Raw genomic sequence first — 19,088 nt, 5'->3', positions numbered from 1 at the left:
TTTATTTTAAATTGGTGAGACTTGTTTCAACTTGAAACTACAGAGATAGATCCAGTGAGGGATAGCTTAACAATCAGAAAAGAAAACCAAACAAATTAGAATTTGAAATGAGATAGGATCAAGAGAGTATAGGGTTTGATGTTTATCTTCAATATAATAGTGAGAAAATAATTCATTTTAAAGATATACCAGTACACATTTTTCTGAGTAGATTGGATTCATTTGGATGTAGAGAATTTAGAAGAATACCATCTGTTGCTTTTCATATTTGGTTGAGTACAGCAACAACAACAACAACAACAAAATAGCAGTGGCTGAAGTTAAAATGACTCTTATCTCTCCCATGAGAAAAAAGAGTGGAGATGTGCAGTGCAGGGTGGCTCTGTGGCTGCCACCCAGGACATCCATCTCTCAGGTCACCTGGTGGTCCATAATGGCTGGTGGAGTTGAAGGAGAGAGTTGGGGAGAACAGTGCACACTCTCTTTAAGAGCCTTCTCAGAAGTGCTGTTGAGCATCTCCTTGCCCAGTACTTAGGCACATGGCCACACCTCGCCACGCTGGTACCTTCTAATTGGGCAACAGTGTGCGCCCCCTCCAAGGAGGGGTCTATCACTAAGGAGAAAGGGGAGAGGATTGTTGGGGCAGAAACTAGTCATCTCAGGCACCACCGTCTCACCTCATTCTCTCACTCTGCTATCATTCTGGTTATATTTCTCTCCACGGTAATATTCTAGGGTTCCCAGGGTTTGTTCCTCAAGTATCTTTAAGAAAAAATGTGTTATAGCTCCATGAATTTGTCCATAAAAAGTCTTGTTGTAGCACCTGGGTGGCTCAGTTGGTTAAGTGTCATAGTGACTCTTAGTTTCAGCTCAGGTGGTGATCTTGGTCCTGGGGTAGAGCCTGGCATTAGGCTCTGTGCTCAGCTTGCAGTCCGCTGTCCCTCCTCCTCCCCCTTTGTCCTGCCCCCTCCCTACACATGCATGCACTTGCTCCCTCTCTCTCTCTAATAAAAAAATAAATAAAATCTTTAAAAAAAGTGGTTGAGCGTCTCAGTTACACATCTGCCTTCAGCTCAGGTTGTGATCCCAGGGTTCTGGGACGGAGTCCTGCATCGGGCTCCCTGCTCAGAAGGGAATCTGCTTCTCCTACCCCTCCCCGCTGCTTGTGCTCTGTCTCACACGCTTTCTCTTAAATGAATTTTTTAAAAATCTTTTTTTTTAAGTCCTGTTGATTCTCATAATGTTAGTCTTTATTGCTTGCTTCTTTTATTTCCCTAAACCCAGCTTCTTCAACTTTTAAGTGGTATTTTTTATTTTTAAAATTTTTAAGTTGCTGTTTTTCAGGTCCTTTACACGGATTTAAAACAAGACATATATAGAATGTTAGGGAAGTGTGTCCAGTAAATCAGCTGATGTAGATTATTTATTCATTCACACATTGGAGTACATTTTGTGTTCTAGGCGCCGTGCTGGGCTCAAGGATATGCTTAACAAGAGCAAGCTACAGATTGTGGCAAGTGCTGTGAAGGGCATCAGTAGGGAGATGAGATACAGAGTAAATGAGGAGAGGCGGGTTGGAGTTACGAATGGGGGACACCTTTCAACTGGATGGTTAGGAAATGTTATCTTTCTCTCAAATATGTCTAAGTAGGTCTAAAATGTTAAAACTTTTCTCTTTTGATTTATAAAATAATTTCCTTTTCTGGTATTATTAAAGCTAAGAAAATACTTGAAACCATTCCATTTCAATATTTAATGTATTATCTGCAGTTGAAGTAGAATATTTGATATATGCTTTTTATGTGCTACTCTGTCAGAATGTTAATTAGAAAAGCAGCAAGTTTTCTAATAGCTTTGAAATTTAGGAGATGGGTAGGACTGCAGAACTATACATAAATCTGGCCATTAATATATTGTTTATGCTAAATTTTTTAAAGCCCCTCTCTCCCTCCAAGTTTGTCCTGTTGTGTTTTAATGATACAGAAAAGTTCTTAAAATTCAAAATAGGCTCCCTCAATAAATTTTAACACAATCCCAAAACCTTATTTCTTTGGCAGAGGAATCAGAAATGATAAATAGGATTTTATCCCACAGGAACCATTTAAAGGCCACTGTGTTCTTGGGTGGACTTTCTTTTTAAGATACTACATTGTGGCTATAAAAGAAAATTAAATTTTAAAAGCTAATAACCATGAAGTTGGCTTACTGTTTCAGATCATGTTCTTTGCTGTCTTTTATGAGAGATTTATAGAAGATAAAATTCGACAGTTTGTGGATTTATGCTGTATGAGCAATGTAAGTACTTTCTGACTTTATCTTGCAACTGTTATTTTTCCCTTTTTAAAGGTCATGAGTACATTAAGAGAGGCTTTAAAAGTGATTTGGTATGATTGAATTTTTTTAGTCCAATTTCCCACTGATTGCTAATTCCAGAGATAGTTGTAATGAGCTACAAGTTAATGTTTACTGCCTTAGTTTCTTCTTCATTTGCAATTTCTTAATTATGAATTCCTTCTCCACCAAATGATTCACTCAGCAGAGTCCCTGAAAAGTTTTCATATATCAATCTTAACACTTCCTTTCTTAGAAAATATCTTTAATCTCTTTTCAACTTTTTAATAATAACATAATTACCCTTTATTACCTTATTGTCCTATTTATATATTTTCCAAGAATTCAACCCTCTTTATTTTGAGAGAAAAGCAATTTTTTAAAAAACTTAATTTTTATTGTTTTCTACATGAGTTGCTGTTTGTTTTTCTCTTTTTATAGATATCAGTGTTTCTGTTATCCCACAAATGCTTTGGATATTACATTCATGGTAGATCCGTACACGGGCATGCAGATACTAATATGGAAGAAATGAATATGAACCTTAAAAGAGAAGCGGTATGAATATATTTAACATCTTTCAGTTTTTAATTGAAAAATGGGTTTGCTTTTCTTAATCTAGGATTTGTAGTAATATTTTTAAAAATTCCCCATTGGTTACTTTTGAAAGTTGCTAGAGTACCCAACCAACTCATTACACTGAATGTTGATAAAGGGAAAGAATCAAATTTCATCCTACGGTTCCTATATGGACTGTATTTTAAAATAACCAGAATATTTTGGTTAAATAATTTTTAAGCACATAAATAAGAAACAGAGACTAATAAACCCCTAAGAAATGTGTAGTCATAAATAAATACAGGTAAAAAATCATATTTTTTACCCTCTTCAAAATACTTTATTTTGAAATATAGTTCATGAGGGGAAGTTCTTTCCATGAGGGGAAATTCTTTCTTATAAAAGAAAATAAAAGGAACTCTTACTTGGTAAGTCACCATTTTGTAGTGACTAATGGATTATTGCAGATAGGCTACAATGCAGTGGATGCTAAAACAATTAAGTGAAGGCTGACAGGAGCTTTATAATGAAGAATCAGATTGACATAGTCTGAACACACTGGCTCCATCTTACTACAAGTAAGAATTAGGAGAACCAACATTAATCACTGCTAGTTATAATGCAGTAGGAAGTACATAACATCACCTATGAAATATTCTTGCCTAAGAAAGTGGAACCTGAATATAATCAAGCCTCTAGATCTAACCACCAATTTATAGGAAATAGAAGAGATAGAGGGATAAATTAAATAGTATCATAGGAAGCAATTAGCCATACTCAGAATGCAGGATGTCTCACAGGACAGATGACCCAGTGTCTCCAGCAAATCTAAGGTGTGTAAAGAAGAAGAGGAGTGGTGGTGGAGGTGGGGGTGGAAGAACTGTTAGATAGGAAGAGAAATTTAGAAACAAAACAGTACAATGTGTAGGCTTTGGATCCTGATTCAAACCAATAATTTAAAAAAAAAAATCCTTGGGAATAATCTGAGAGACTTAATTTAAGGACTAAATATTAAATTATATTAAGGAATGATTAGTTTTATTAGGTGTGAAAATGGCATGGTGGGCTTTTTTGTTGTTGCTAAGACCTTATTAGTTAGAGATATATACGAAAGTATTTACAGATTTGGGGTTGAGTGATGGATGGTTTACTGTTCTTTAGAAATTAGAAATTTAGAAATTTAGAAATTACACCTGGTTTTGAAAAGTTAAATGTAAAAAAAGAATATTTGAGATCGAGAGATGACTTTTTAAGCATAAGAATATAAAGGGACTATTAAAAAAAAAAAAAAAAGAATATAAAGGGACTATTAATTGATTTTACTTCATTAATGGAGAACATTTATGTGGCCAACAGTCATATAATAAAAGCAAATTTGGCTAAAATTCTCATAACAAATATGATAAAGATACTGATAACAATATTGAAAATCATAGAAATCATTAAGCAGACAGTTAAAACCTCAATGGAAAAATGATAAAATAATTTTTAAGCACATAAATAAGAAATAGAGACTAGTAACCCCCTAAAAATGTATCGTCATAAATAAATACACGTAAAAAATGATATTTTTTTCCCTCTTCAAATTAGCTTAGTTTTTTTTTTTTTTTTAAAGCTAATACATATTAGTACCAAGGACATGATGAAATGAGCACCCATAAAACTACTGGTCTCAGGATAAATTTTTACAAATCTTCTGGAAAGCATTTGGAAATGTATATACGAAGAGCTTTTTAAGAGATCATTATCTTTGACTCACTAATTCTGTGAATCTCACTCAAGGAAATAATTAGCAATGTGAATAGCTAATTGGGTTCAGGATCTTCATCACAGTGGTTATTTATAAGGGATTATTTAAAAGAGAATATTAAATCAGTTGGTTTTCTTACTCAGTGAAATTCTTAGGTAGACATAAAAATCATGTTTTATAGAATATTTAATGACATAGAGAGTTGCTAGGATATAATGTTAGGTGAAAAAGAAATCGATGTGATCCCAGTTTTATGCCATCTATATCTGTATGCCTGGACAAAGAACTAGAAATAAAATACCTTAAAATACTTGTATCTCTGGATGTTGAGATCATAGGGGATTTTTTTTTCTTTTCTTTCTTTTCTGTACCTCTCCATATTTTATAAATTCTCTGCAGTAGCATGTAATGTTTTAATCAGGAAAAAAAGCTTTTATTATTTTTTTAATTAGAGAAATTCACTGCATGTAGACTTCCTTTCAGTCTGTAGAAAACCAAGTGTTACATTATGTTTGCAGATTAAATTTAGACAAAGAGATTATTAATATTAAGCTCTGGAATAAGCAAATAAGGCAAGAGAAGGGAGGCAGGAGGACTTGAGCTGACCTTGAAGCATGGATGGGAAGTAGCTAGGGGGTGAGGTAAAGCAAAATTTTGCATGTGGATGGTTGTCGGGATTCAGGTTGTGTCAGGAAGACCTGAAATGGATATCTGGTCCATGACATTAACTGTTTAGTTATATATCATGCTACTTTTTTATTGCATTTAATTAAGGAAGTGTTCTAAAAGTTTTTAGAAAATAAAAAAAGGCTATTTATAAAAGTGTTTAAGATTAGACTTTTTGACAGGCACTAAAGAGCAATAAAATGAATCATAAAGGAAGCTACAAATACCAATACACAATGAATTTAGTGTGGATTTTTAAAAGTAGGATACAGGAGATGATACAGAGACCTGAACGGCGTATGACAACATAGAAATTAGTAAAATCCAGAGGGGAGTAGGAACCTTGGGTAATGTCAGAATCTCTATCTCAAATATAGTTTCAGTAAAATTTCAGGTGGTCTTGTAATGTGATACTAACTAAAAGAAAAGTGTTGTATTTTCTTTTTGAAATAGGCAAAATTTTCATGATCCTTAAATTTTTAACTTTTCAGGAAAATCTGTGTAGCCAGAGGGGTTTGGTACCCAACACAGATGGTCAGACTTTTCAGATTGCGATTTCTAGCCAGATGAGACAGCACTATGACAGAATTCATGAGACACTGACAAGGGTTTGTATAAAGTACAATTCAGGTATATTTTGCCAATATTTCATCTTATTTAAAAACCAAGAATGTAAGACATGTTGCATTTATTCTTACCTCTTTTTCACATTAGAAAAATGGCCCTGCCAGACTATTGAGTTCATCAGCAAGCACTTTTGAGCAGAGTATAAAAGCATATCATACTATGAACAAATTTCTTGGCTCTTTCATCGATCATGTATGTATGTTAGCATTTATATTTCGACTAGAAGCAAAATATAATTTTTAAAAATTTAACCAGTAATGTCAGTTATTTTAGTTAACCAGTCAGTGAACTTAGAACCCTTCTTTTTTCGCCTATCAAAATTAATACTGTGACTTAAGGATAGAGTTTAGGTTATATAAAAATAAGGTGACATTTTATGCATCTATTAGCATAATGATGATTCCCTTAAAGTATGCCTATGCTGGAATTTTGTTAGCTAATTAGTAAAATATTATTATATTTTTTATTATAGAAATATGCTATGCTGTGGTTGTATTCCTGAAAAGCTTGTTAAAAGTTGATTTTAAATATAGCCCTAAATACGACTAAAGACATTTAAAATTTAAAACATTTCTGAAGAAAATCTTGTTATAAAGCCCATTGTAGTAAGACCAGTCTTTTTAAAGAACAGATTTTCTTCATGTACTATTCATTTTTCATTTTCTCTCTTTCTGATTTACATTAGTTGGGAAACATTTATTTCATGCTATTTTTGAAATAATGTTTATCTTTTTATATTAGGTTCATAAGGAAATGGACTACTTTATAAAAGATAAATTGCTTCTTGAAAGAATTCTTGGAATAGAATTCATGGAACCAATGGAAAAAAGCATCTTTTACAATGGTATCCTTCAAATGCCTTTGCGGAACTTGATTACTATTTTCAAAGTTTGAAAAAAAAAGAAAGAGTACTTGTAGTTATTTTTTTAAATTTTATAATTTTATATAAAAACAAAGGAAACGTAATGAACTTAGTTAACTTCATGGTATGATAGTAGTTTTCCGTGTTCCATTTTATTATGTCATGTAGCAGGAAACAAAAATGTAAAAGATAATTATTCTGAAGAAAGTGCAAAAATTTCAAAATCAGTGATAGACCTAGAAGAGAGAGAGTAAAACACAAAAAATTCAGATTTTTTAAAAATTTGAGTATAATTGACAGATGATGTTGCATTAGTTTCAGGTATACAGCCTAGTGATTCAGCAACTCTGTGTTATGCTCTGCTCATCACAAGTATAGCGACCGTATCATCATGAAATGACTATTGCAATACCACTGACTGTAATCCCTGTGCTGTACCTTTTATTCATTCCGTAGCGGGCAGCCTGTGTCCCACTCCCCTTAACCCATTTGTCCTTCCTCCTACCCCCTCTCCTCTGCCAACCATCAGTTTTCTGTATTTATAGGTATGATTTGCTTTTTGTTTGTTTGTTTATTCATTTGTTTTGTGTTTTAGATTCCAATGTTAAGTGAAACCATGTGGTATTTATCTTTTTCTGTCTGACTTATTTTACTTAGAATAACACTTTCTAGATCCATCCATGTTATTGCAGATGGCAAGATCTCACTCTTTTATGGCTGAGTAATATTCCTGTGTGTGTGTGTGTGTGTGTGAGAGAGAGAGAGAGAGAGAGACTATATATATCTGTATATCTCACTCTTCTTTATCCCTTCGTCTGTGAATGAATACTTGGGCTTCCTTTGGTATCTTGGCTACCGTAAATAATGCTACAATAAACATAGGGGAGACTATATCTTTTTGAATTAGTGTTTCGGTTTTCTTTGGGAAAATGCCCAGTAGTGGAATTACTGCATCATATGGTATTTCTACTTTTTAATTTTTTTAAGGAACTTCCATACTGGTTTCCGCAGTAGCTGTACCAATTTACATTCCCACCAGCAATGCACAAAAGTTCCCTTTTCACCACATCCTCATAAGTATTTGTTATTTGTTATCTTTTTTTATTTTAGCCAATCAGGTATAAAGTTTTCATTGTGGTTTTGATTTGCATTCCCTGGTGATGTTGAACATCTTTTCATGTGTCTGTTGGCCCTCTGTATGTCTTTTTTGAGAAAATGTCTCTCAGATCCTCTACCCATTTTTAAATGGGATCGTTTGGTTTTTGGTGTTAAGTTGTGTAAGTTCTTTATGCATTTTGAATATTAACCTCTTTTCAGGTAGGTCATTTGCAAATATCTTCTCCCATTCAATAGGTTGCCTTTTTTGTTTTGTTGATGGTTTCCTTTACTATGGAAAGCTTTTTATTTTGATGTAATCCCAATAGCTTATTTTTATTTTTGTTTCCCTTGCCTTAGAAGACATACCTAGGAAAAATGTTAATGTGGCCAGTATCATAGAAATTATTGCATATGTCTAGGAGTTTTATGATTTCAGGTCTCACATTTAGGTCTTTGATACATTTTGAGTTTATTTTTTGTGTTTGGTGTAAGAAAGTGATCCGTTCCATTCTTTGCATATAGCTGTCCAGTTTTCCCAACACCATTTATTGAAGAGATTGTCTTTTCCCCATTGTATATTCTTGCCTTCTTTGTCATAGGTTAATTGACCATGTAAGTGTAGGCTTATTTCTGGACTCTTTGTTCTGTTCTGTTGATCTATGTGTCTGTTTTTGTATTATATCTTGAAATCTAGAACTGGGATACCTCCAGTTTTTCTTTTGTTTTTTCTTATCAAGATTGCTTTAGCTATTTGTCGTTCTATACAGATTTTAGTATTATTTGTTCCAGTTCTGTAAAAAGTGCTGTTAGTGTTTTTAATAGGGATTACATTGAATCTGTAGATTACTTTGGATGGTATGAACATTTTAATAATATTAATTCTCCCAATCCATGAGCATGAAATATCTCGCTATTTGTGTGTAGCACCTTCAATTTCTTTCATCAGTGTTTTATAGTTTTCAGAGCACAGATCTTACACCTTCTTGGTTATTTATACCGAGGTATTTTATTATTTTGGATATAATTGTAAATAGAATTGTTTTCCTGATTTCTCTTTCTGCTACTTCATTATTAATGTATAGAAACGCTGCTGATTTCTGGGTATTAAGTTTGTGTCTTAAACTGTACTGAATTCATTTATTACTTCTGATAGTTTTTTGGTGGAATCTTTAGGGTTTTCTATGTATGATATCATGTCATCCTCAAATAGTGACCATTTAACTCTTCCTTATCAATTTAGATGCCTTTTATTTCTTGTCTGTTTGCTGTGGCAAGGATGTCTAGTACTATGCTGAATAAAAGTGACGAGGGTGAAGATAAAATTCAGATTTTATGGGAATGTGCAGTCAGTGGAAAACTAATAAAACACTTAAGAATAATATTTGTGATTAATCTTTAACATTTAACTTTTCATTTTATCCAAATTCTTAAAAATTGTAGGTACTCTGTGATAGGAATAGTGCCTACATCTGGTTTCCTATCATTAAAAGGGTAGTATATATGTCACTTTTAATGTGGCTGGATGACCTCCTATATGGGTTGGTAAGAATGACCTATGTCCTGGCTTGGGTATCACTTATTCATGCATTATTGAGTGTCATGTGTCATGCCAGTCCCAGGATACATAGCACAGACAAGTGAGCATCTTGAATATATGAGTGGGGTGATGCTGGGATGGAAGTCTCTGCAGACACAGGTTACACCAGGTACGAATAGTGAGTGGGAAATCTAACCAGACATACAAACGAGAAGAGACCACATGGAAAAGTTTGAATTGCATCCTAAAAAAAGTTGTCAAGTGGGAGGATCAAGGGAAAAGAGGCAAAGATATTTGTACAGAAGGGGGAAAGGGCATTCTATATTTATGAATTTTATGATTGAAGCCTGATATGAAGTGGGACATAGTAAGAGTGCATGAAAGATAAAGAGGCTGGAGAGCAAATCCCAGAATCCTTGTCTGACACTCTGAGGCATACCGGCCGTCCCCTTATTTTAAAACAGGAGTTCCTAACTGGGTATCCATGAACAGCTTCATTGGTTCCTTGGATCTCCCTGAAATTACATGCCAGATTTGTATATATGGACTCCCTCCGCCCCCTGACTATGGTGAAAGGGTCTGTAGCTTTCATCAGAATCTTAAAAGAGGGTTTACATCCCAAGAAGAACAAACCCCTCCTTGTGGAATGAAAAGAAAAGAGGTCTTGGAGCAGAACCTCAGAGGACTAACCGTTAAGACACAAATTATAACTCACTATGCACTACTCCGTCCTTGCTGGTTTTGTTTTTGTGTTTTTAACTTTGTCTATCTTAGAGAATCTAAGATTCTTTGACCTTTAGTTACATAAACAAATAAGGGATATTCATTACCTGGTCTTTGGAAGGTATTGACTATATATACTCACACTACTAGCAATTACCAACCCTTGGTACAAGTGCTAAAAATTATTTATTTATTTATTTATTTTTAATTATTTTTTATGAGCAGAGTTCCGTTACTGACTTTTGAGATTAGCAAATTTTAATACCCTTTAATTGTTTTGAAAGCCATAAAGTATTATAAGTAGTAGCTTCTGTTATGTTTTTTAAGTACCCAAATTTTAACACCAGAAATTTATCAGAAGCTTATTCTATTTTAAAGTTTCTAATTTATATCTTATACATTGCTTTTTTTTTTTTTTTCTTAATAGATGAAGGATATTCTTTCAGCAGTGTTCTATATTATGGAAATGAAGCCACTCTTCTTATTTTTGATCTGCTGTTCTTCTGTGTTGTGGATTTGGCTTGCCAAAATTTTGTTCTAGCGGCCTTCCTTACATACCTGCAACAAGAGGTAAGTTTAAAAATCTTTTCTGGATTTCTTTTCAAACAGATACTTTGGAAGTAGATATTTTATAGCAGAGAATAACAATGTCTGCTTTTATCAGGAATTTGTAAAGATTTAGAATAATTATCCCCACCAAAAAAAGAAGAAACATTTCAATCAACTATACTCTCCTCAGGGTCAGTGAAATACTGGGATCTTGTGGAAGGCATAAGTTGCTTGAACAACTGTGAAAAGAAAGGAAGATACTTAAATTGCTGATCTCCTATATGCCAGAAGTAGCAGTAATTAGAACCTGAAACTAATTTTACCATATATGTTAACTAAAATTTAAATAAAAAGTTGAAATTTAAAAAAAAAAAAAGTAGCAATAATGAGAGTTCCCTTCACCCTCTGCACCAGCTGTTATTGTAACAAAAAGGCAAGCTCCGGAGGGCAGGGGATAGGAGAGGGCAGGGGATGGGAGATCGGGCTCAGGACTCAACCACAGAGAAGCCCCTTTGTTGTGACAGTCACACAGTTTCTACCTGTGTGGTTAAAACAATAGTTGCTGGATGGGTATGGAGCCTGAAGTGGAGATTTTAAAAAATGACAAATTTCTCTGGAAATGTTGTTATTAATATCACTCAAATTTTCCCCCATTATGTCAAGGAAGTATGAGTTAGTAACATATAATTAGTCTTTGACAGAGATCTAAAATTACAAGCAAATTTTATCCCTAACAGTGCTTTTGATGTTTCCATAGCTTTTAAAGCTAGAGGTAAGTTGCCTTCAAAATATTTGATAGTATATTCCGTGAACATGAGAGGACTTGTATTAATTCATTAAGATCTATTCTAAATAGGAATATGCACTTGTTTGGTATTATGAAAGATGATAAATACTCTTGAAATAATTTTGTGCATCACCATGGAATACAGATGCCTGATACATGAAAATAAATAGTTAGATATTTTAATTGATGTACATATGTTTCTTTATATATTTTTCCATTCTGAATTGTTTTAATTTTTTTTTCCAGATTTTTAGATTTATACGTAATACAGTAGGACAGAAGAATTTGGCATCCAAAACATTGGTGGATCAAAGATTTTTGATTTAATTTTTTGAATAGATCAAGACAATATAGTTATGGCAAAAACAGTCATAATTATCAGATTAGTTTGCCATAGTTTTTTAAAACCTTGAATTCAAATTTTTCTATTTTTATTTGTTTTCTAAGCTAAAGAAAGATTTATTTTTGTAATCTGTGGATTCATAACTTCTTTATGCATATATACAGTGGTATAATGAAAAATGTTGTTTTCCCGTTTGTGACGGTATTTAATTCAAGAACTCATAAATTAGATACACTGACAGTGGGGCAAAAGAAATCTAAATGTTGCTGTCAGCATAACACTTTTTAATGATAAAACAATCCCATCATTTGTCTCTGTAGATAATTTTATAAACTGGGATTTGCCTACATTTTCTCACTTTGACAAGATTATTCCAAGTTCAAGCAGTTTTCAGTTCAGTGTTTTCTAGTTTTTACATATGTTATGGTAATAAATGTTGGAAAATGCTTTCAAGTACTTAGAAATTTGAAATTGTATATTGCTGACTCAATTTGCCTCATTTTAATTGCTCACACTGGCAGTGGACTGATTCACCACTGGATTAATAGGCATCTCATGAAATAGTACATATTCATTATTTTTTATACCTATATCATTGTGTCAATATGTCCTTCCCATCAAGAGTGTATATTTCTTAATTATCATTTACATTTTTTAAACAAGCCATAATGTGTGACATTTCTCCCAATATAGTTTTTTATACATTTTGAATTACTTAGCATTTTAAGAGCACTCACAAGGTTTTGTTCTTTAGTTATGTTTAAAGATTATAAATAACCATAAATTTATCATGTTATATTGACAAGGTGACTTATTGAAAACACACTTAGGCTTCATAAGTCAGTAGGCTTGTATTTATTTGGATCCAAAACGCCACTCAATGTAAATTCTGAGCCATGTAGTTAATAATTTTCCATGATATGATTTTCATTGCATACCATTTGAAAGGCATCCTTGTATTCCAGGTATAATGATCATTGACCCCCAACCATCATTTCTTACTGCCTTTTCTGTTAATGCTGTGTAAATACTGAAATATAATGCTATGTAAATATTGTTTATGTTTTTGAGTTGAAAATATGGAATAAATCCTTAGATGTTTTCATTTCCTGTTTGATTAATGTGTATTTCATGAAATAACATCTAGGAATGAACAACACTATTGCAGCAGGCGTCCACAGTCTTTGCCAAAGTTGAATCTTTTACATGTCTTTGAATCTTAAGGATGACAGAGGAGAAAAAAGGGGTAAGAAGCTAAGCATTTGAAACTACAGTTTCTGAAGGGTCAAAGTACAGGAATGCCTTTATACAAGCTACAAAGAGAAATAAATAGTATAGATTTTTAAAACCACTTGCTCAGAAGCATATGAGAGAAATCAAATTCTTATTCATACATGAGAAGTTAATATTAATGTGAATGTTTAAAAATGGGAATTTCAAAAAACAGGATCAGTCAGCTCACCTAATTAACACAGAAAAGGCATTTTGAAGAATAATTTCACACTGGTTTTATACAATATTACTTTTTATTTTGGTTGGATACATAAAATGTGTTCAGATTTTCACACACTGTTGATTCCCCTGTTCACAGTGCTACAATTTAAATTCTGTGATCAGGTTCCTAATGTTCCATTAGATCCATAATCTTTTGTCTATTTCTGTAGCACTGATTTACTGTACTTTCTATCTTCTGCCCCCAATTTTACTGACTGCCTAGAAACAGTTGGTAAGTCTCCTCATCATCTGGTAAGGAAGCAAAATCTAGGTTCACCCAGAGGTTCTTCATAAGCTGCTGTGTGTTTAGTGTCCCCCACAGAAATGCCCAGGCCCCTAGCATGGTTCTGTGGATCAGTCTCTGTGTTATGAGATGTTTATATTTTCCTATTTCTCTGGCACTGCTGTCCTAACACTCCCTTTTGAGAAGGCTCCGCTGGTTACCTAGATTGAGAAGGATTCAAAATGATCACTAATCCAGTGGTTGCAGGCACGAAATCGGTCTTCCTTTTGTTGTCTGAAAATATTGATGAAAGCTGAAGGGAAATGAATATAAGTCAAGGAGCCATGTGGCTTAATGGAAAATGCTCCAGATTTAGTAACAGAAGCCCTGGATTCAAATTAGAATTTTTGCCCCCGTCACTTACCAGCTTTGGGACCTTAAAACAAATCATTTGAAATCTTTGAGCTTTAGTCTGCATCTCTGCCATGGAAATAATACCCTTGGTTTACCACTTGTGGTAAGGATTAGCTCATGAAGATAAACTTATGGCAGTGAGTAAACTAAACACTAGAAGTTTTAGAATTTTTAGTTTAAAACGTCTGCCTTGGGGTAGCCCAGGTGGCTCAGCAGCTTAGCGCCGCCTTCAGCCCAGGGTGTGGTCCTGGAGACCTGGGATCAAGTCCCACATGGGGCTCCCTGCATGGAGCCTGCTTCTCCCTCTGCCTGTATCTCTGCCTCTTTCTCTCTCTCTCTCTCTGTGTGTCTCTCATGAGTAAATAAATAAAATCTTAAAAAAAAAAAAAGGAAAGTCTGCAACAGTTTAAAAAAATAAAACATCTGCCTCCAAGTATATTTTCTATCTTGCGAGTAAATTAATTCCATAATACTGAAACCCAGATTACTGACCAAAAAAAAAATTCCGAGCCTTCCTTCCGCTTCAGCCTTCCAGCCTCACCAGGAAGAGGTCCCCCCCTCTCCCCAGTAGATGTCACAGCGGTCGATGACGGGAGCCAAGATGGAGCTGTCCTCACACCATGTTGTAGGCATGGTTCATGGTACAGATTAGGAAAAAGGGAAGAGAGGGAAATATTGTGTTTGGGAGAGAGTTACGTATTTATTCATTCAAACAATATTTCCACCTGTTCCCACTCCAGAGCCTCTCAGAAGGGTCTTAGAATTGGTAGAGGAAGCCGATGTATTAACCAATAATTTCAGTGATCTGAAAAGTGCTACAGCCACCAGGGTGTTATGGGAAAGCTCCAAACTGTGCACCCGTGGTCATTAGGACTTCTACCTGAGAAAGGCGGCATTTGACCTGAACAGGACAAGGGCAGTCAGAGCCAGAACAGTCCGTATCTGAGAGGAAACGCGCAGCAGACGGGCACTTACAGGTAGTTTGTATTATAGAGCACGTGTTCTTTATGTTTTTAAAGTTTGCTGTATGTTATGATGTTTTGACATCTTAATTTCCTCTGGCTATAGGGAGACTTAAACATGTTTTCTAGGATTGGAATCTCAGCAAAGGGTGTAGCAGGCGCATGCTTTTGACATGCAGACTAACCCTCTGCGCCCGCCCTGTACACCCCAGGAAGCAATATTCCTCTGCTTTAACCATCCCAGACAGGCAGCTTAGGACCAGCCCTTAGAGCCCATTGTAGCTTAGTGCCCCCTGTAATGATGCCAGCTAGCTCATCCTGCTTACCCGGCCTGCCTTGCCTGTCCTGCAGAAATGCAGAAACTAATAAAGGCTGGGACCTAGGTTCCCCCTTGCCCCTGTTCTGCCTCCCAGCCAGCAGTGGTGCTTCCCCGGGGGCCCATGTGACGTGGGTGCCTGCTTGGCATGGCGAGCCTCTTGTTTCTAGCACCTGTGAGTATGATCAGCTTTGTTTTCCCGAGCCCCTCCTGTGTTTCCTTGTGTGGCCCCACCCGACTGACCATCACACGACAGAACCTGGAACAGTACATTTGGAGGTTTGGGAGGGAGATGAGGTTGGAAAGGAAGGTAAGAGCTGCATCATGAAAGAGTTTTGCATCGAGCCACAGGGTATGAAGACTTCAAGCCAAGTTTACCAGCTGAATATTTTAACACTCCAAAGAGTGAGTGAATGCACAGAGGGCGTGAGAAGGGATCCTCCACAGTCAAATCACCCTGCAAGAATTGGTGGTCCAGGGGCTGGGCGGCTGGCGTGTTGCCTGGCTGCCTTCCTGGTTCGTAAAGATAAATGCGTTGCCTGTAAGGCAGCAAAGGATAGTGGTTGACGACGCAGAGTCTGGAGCCAGACCTACTGTATTCAAGTCTTATCTCTTAGCAGCTGAGTGATTTGGAGCAAGTGACTTCTCTCTGTGACTAAATTCCACCCCCCCACCCCCCCATAAAGGGGGGGTAATCGTACCTGCCTTAGAGTTTTGGGGAGGAGTGAATGAGTTTGCGAGCATGCAGTGCTTAGAAGAATGCCTGGCACAGGGCTGGTACTCTGCAAGTGTCGCCGCGTGCTAGTAGAAGTAGCAGAAAGAAGTCCTATTAATATTTGATTCTGAAAGAAAGACCCAGATTAGCGTCTCTGGGGCTGAGCGTAGGACAATGTATTGTTAGGAGGGCTAGAAGTAGAGTGGACAAACTGCCCAACACAAAGCAATCTGTGGGCCTAAAATAACTTTGCATCTATTTCTTTTTAAGATTTTATTTATCAATTCATGAGAGACACACAGAGGCAGCGACACAGGCAGAGGGAGAAGCAGGCTCCATGCAGGGAGCCCGACGTGGGACTCGATCCCGGGTCTCTAGGATCACGCCCTGGGCTGAAGGTGGCGCTAAACCACTGAGCCACCGGGGCTGCCCCCTTTGCATCTATTATTATTGTAAAAAAAAAGGACACGGCTGCAGACAGGATAAACAGATGACCTCTGGAGTAAGGTCTAGAAACAGACCCACAGACCCACAGTCACCTGATCTGTGATTCGCAGTGCACTGAGGAGAGGGTGGCTTTTCAATGGTCAGTCGAATGCCACAGCAGAGAAAAATAGAATCCTTATCCCTTTGTCCCACGCAAAAATGAATTTCAGGCTGATGGCAGATGTAAAAGTAAAGGTTAAATGCTGAAGCCTCCGGAAGGTACCACAGGAAAACACATTCATGACTTTGACGTAGGCCAAGATTCCTCAAGACCCAAAAAAGACTGGCCTTAAAGGAAAACATCGGCAAGTTGGACTTTACAATTTCCATTCAATTTACACTCGTGTGTATTTGCATTACTCAGCAGCACGTGGACAAAGGTCCGAAGCCTGCCTCTCTCGCAAGAGGACTTCGAATGATCAATAAGCTCGCGTGGGGAGTGTTCGCGGGGCGGTCGCGCGGTGCTGCAGATTCCATCCCCGGACGGGCCAAAGGGGGCATCGGCTCTTGCAGATAATAAAAATCATTTCTAAACAGCGCTCCACCGTCACCATGAGACTGCAAAATAAAAATCAATGAGCTCTCCCTCAGCGCGGAACCACCGAAATGGCTAAAATTAAAACGTTCAAAATCCCAGTTGTTGCTAAGGACGTGCAGCAAATGAGCCTCCCTCGTGCGTTCATTATATAAAGCGGAAGGGATGAGTGTCGATCTGTAACTTTCCACTGCGTGTCTTTTGTCCCTTAAACCGGGAAAACATCTCTTTGTTCTGTTTGAAGCCGGGAGTGACGGCAGGTGGCAGCAGAGGGCACAGGAAAGCCACCCAGGGGTGCTCCCGGGTGCCAGGGCTGCAGAGCCCGGGGTGGGGGGGTGCCGGGCTCCCTGGGGGCCCTGCCCTCCCCGCAGGTGTCTGGGCTCCCTCCCGGGGTATCAGGTACTGGTCCCCGCCGGCTCTCAGCTTTAGGGAGCGAATGGTCCAGACGGAAACAGGCCCTGCCCTGGCTCAGAGGGAGGCCCACAAACAGCTCTTGCCTAAAGGGGAAAAGAAAAGCTCACCAGTGATTATGGGCTCCTCCTCTCCTTTTAATAAAATGCACATTTCTATTAAAATCCTTTTTAGGGTCACCTGGGGGGCTCGGCGGGTGAGCATCTGCCTGCGGCCCAGGGCGTGACCCCGGGGTCCTGGGATCAGTCCCTCATCGGGCTCCCCGCAGGGGGCCTGCTTCTCCCTCTGCCTGCCTCTCTGCTTCTCTCTGTGTCTCTCCTGGAAAAATAAAATCTTAAAAAAAAAATACATCCTTTTTACGAGTCAAACCATTATCCCAAGTATGTAATGCTTCCTTTACAAACCTCCCCAAATGGTTACTCTGTGGCACATTTTTTTTTCTTAAAGATTTTATTATTTGACAGAGAAAGAGCATGTGTGGGAGGGAGCACAGGCAGGGGCAGAGGCGGGGAGAGGGAGAAGCAGGCGCCCCCCCATCCCCAGCAGGTGCCGGGACCTGAGCCCCACCCCCCCCCCACCCCCGTGGGACATCTTCCTCCCGTACCTGCCTCTCCGTCATTTCAAGGACTACCCTCCGTCACTCTCCCAAGTACCTTTGGAGCAGGTTTGAACGTGCAGGTGCGGTTGGGGGCCCCGAGCCCGCGGCCAAGAAAGAGTTCGTGGGGCGGCTGCGGGGTGGTGGTTCTCTTACGGGGCTGGGGGGGCTGCGGACGGGCAGGTCCCCAAGGATCCTCCTGTGTAAGGCCCTGCTCCTGGCCCACCCAGGCGGCCTTTCTAGCAAGGAGGGGTTTTGTTTTTTTAATGTAGAAGTTTTTATTTTATTTTATTTTATTTTATTTTATTTATTTTATTTTATTTTATTTTATTTTATATTTTATTTTATTTTATTTATTTTATTTTATTTATTTTATTTTATTTTATATTTTATTTTATTTTATTTATTTTATTTTATTTATTTTATTTTATTTTATTTATTTTATTTTATTTTATATTTTATTTTATTTTATTTTATTTTATTTATTTTTATGTTATTTTATTTATTTTATTTTATTATTTTATTTTATTATTTTATTTTATTTTATTTATTTTATTATTTATTTTATTTTATTTTATTTTATTTTATTATTTTATTTTATTTTATTTTATTTTATTTTATATTTTATTTTTGTATATTTTTTACTGGAGTTGGACCAAGGGATCCACACGACGACGGAGCCTCCCGCGGGAACGCTGGCTCCTGCCCCCAAGCATCTGCCCTGTGCCCGGTCATCCCCGCCCCCTCCCGTCAGCCTGTGAGGAATAGAGAAGGTCGGGGAGCTGGGATGGGGCGCCTTTCGGGGTGTCCCCGGCCGGGAAGGGGCACGCGCGGGCACAGGAGCATAAGGCCTAAAAGGGCCGAGGGCGCTGCAGTGCGGGCAGGCGGGGGGCGGCGAGCAGGCGGCGCGGGGGCGGCCGGGAGGGGCCCACGCGCAGGCCGCCGCGCGTGCAAAGGCCCTGGGGTGGGAGGCGGCGGGAGTGAAGAGGGCCGTTTCCCGGAAAGCGAAGCAAAAGGCTCGGTGCCGCTCGCGTCAGGGCCCCGCTCCCCGACCCCCCTCACCCCCCAACCCTCCCCACCCCACCCCAGCCCCCAGGCGACCCCGC

General features: G+C 37.7%; 1 protein-coding gene across 11 annotated transcripts in view; it reads left to right on the top strand.

The window, feature by feature from the left end:
• Positions 1-19,088, top strand: part of TMEM67 (transmembrane protein 67) — a 74,375-nt gene that overhangs the window by 43,150 nt on the left and 12,137 nt on the right. For 2 of the 11 annotated variants that reach the window (XM_072803916.1, XM_072803911.1), the window contains 7 exons: positions 2,215-2,295; positions 2,773-2,889; positions 5,797-5,913; positions 6,020-6,124; positions 6,674-6,776; positions 10,580-10,722; positions 11,735-12,936. In XM_072803916.1, coding sequence (XP_072660017.1) covers positions 2,215-2,295; positions 2,773-2,889; positions 5,797-5,913; positions 6,020-6,124; positions 6,674-6,776; positions 10,580-10,722; positions 11,735-11,815 — 747 coding nt within the window. In that variant the 3' untranslated portion in view covers positions 11,816-12,936. The other 9 variants (XR_012019844.1, XR_012019848.1, XR_012019846.1 and 6 more) reach the window with 9 other exon arrangements.

The sequence above is a fragment of the Canis lupus genome, chromosome 28, assembly GCF_048164855.1.
Source record: "Canis lupus baileyi chromosome 28, mCanLup2.hap1, whole genome shotgun sequence".
NCBI classification, from domain to species: domain Eukaryota; kingdom Metazoa; phylum Chordata; class Mammalia; order Carnivora; family Canidae; genus Canis; species Canis lupus.
The sequence above is the reverse complement of the archived record's forward strand: the minus strand, read 5'-3'. Positions and strand labels throughout refer to the sequence as shown.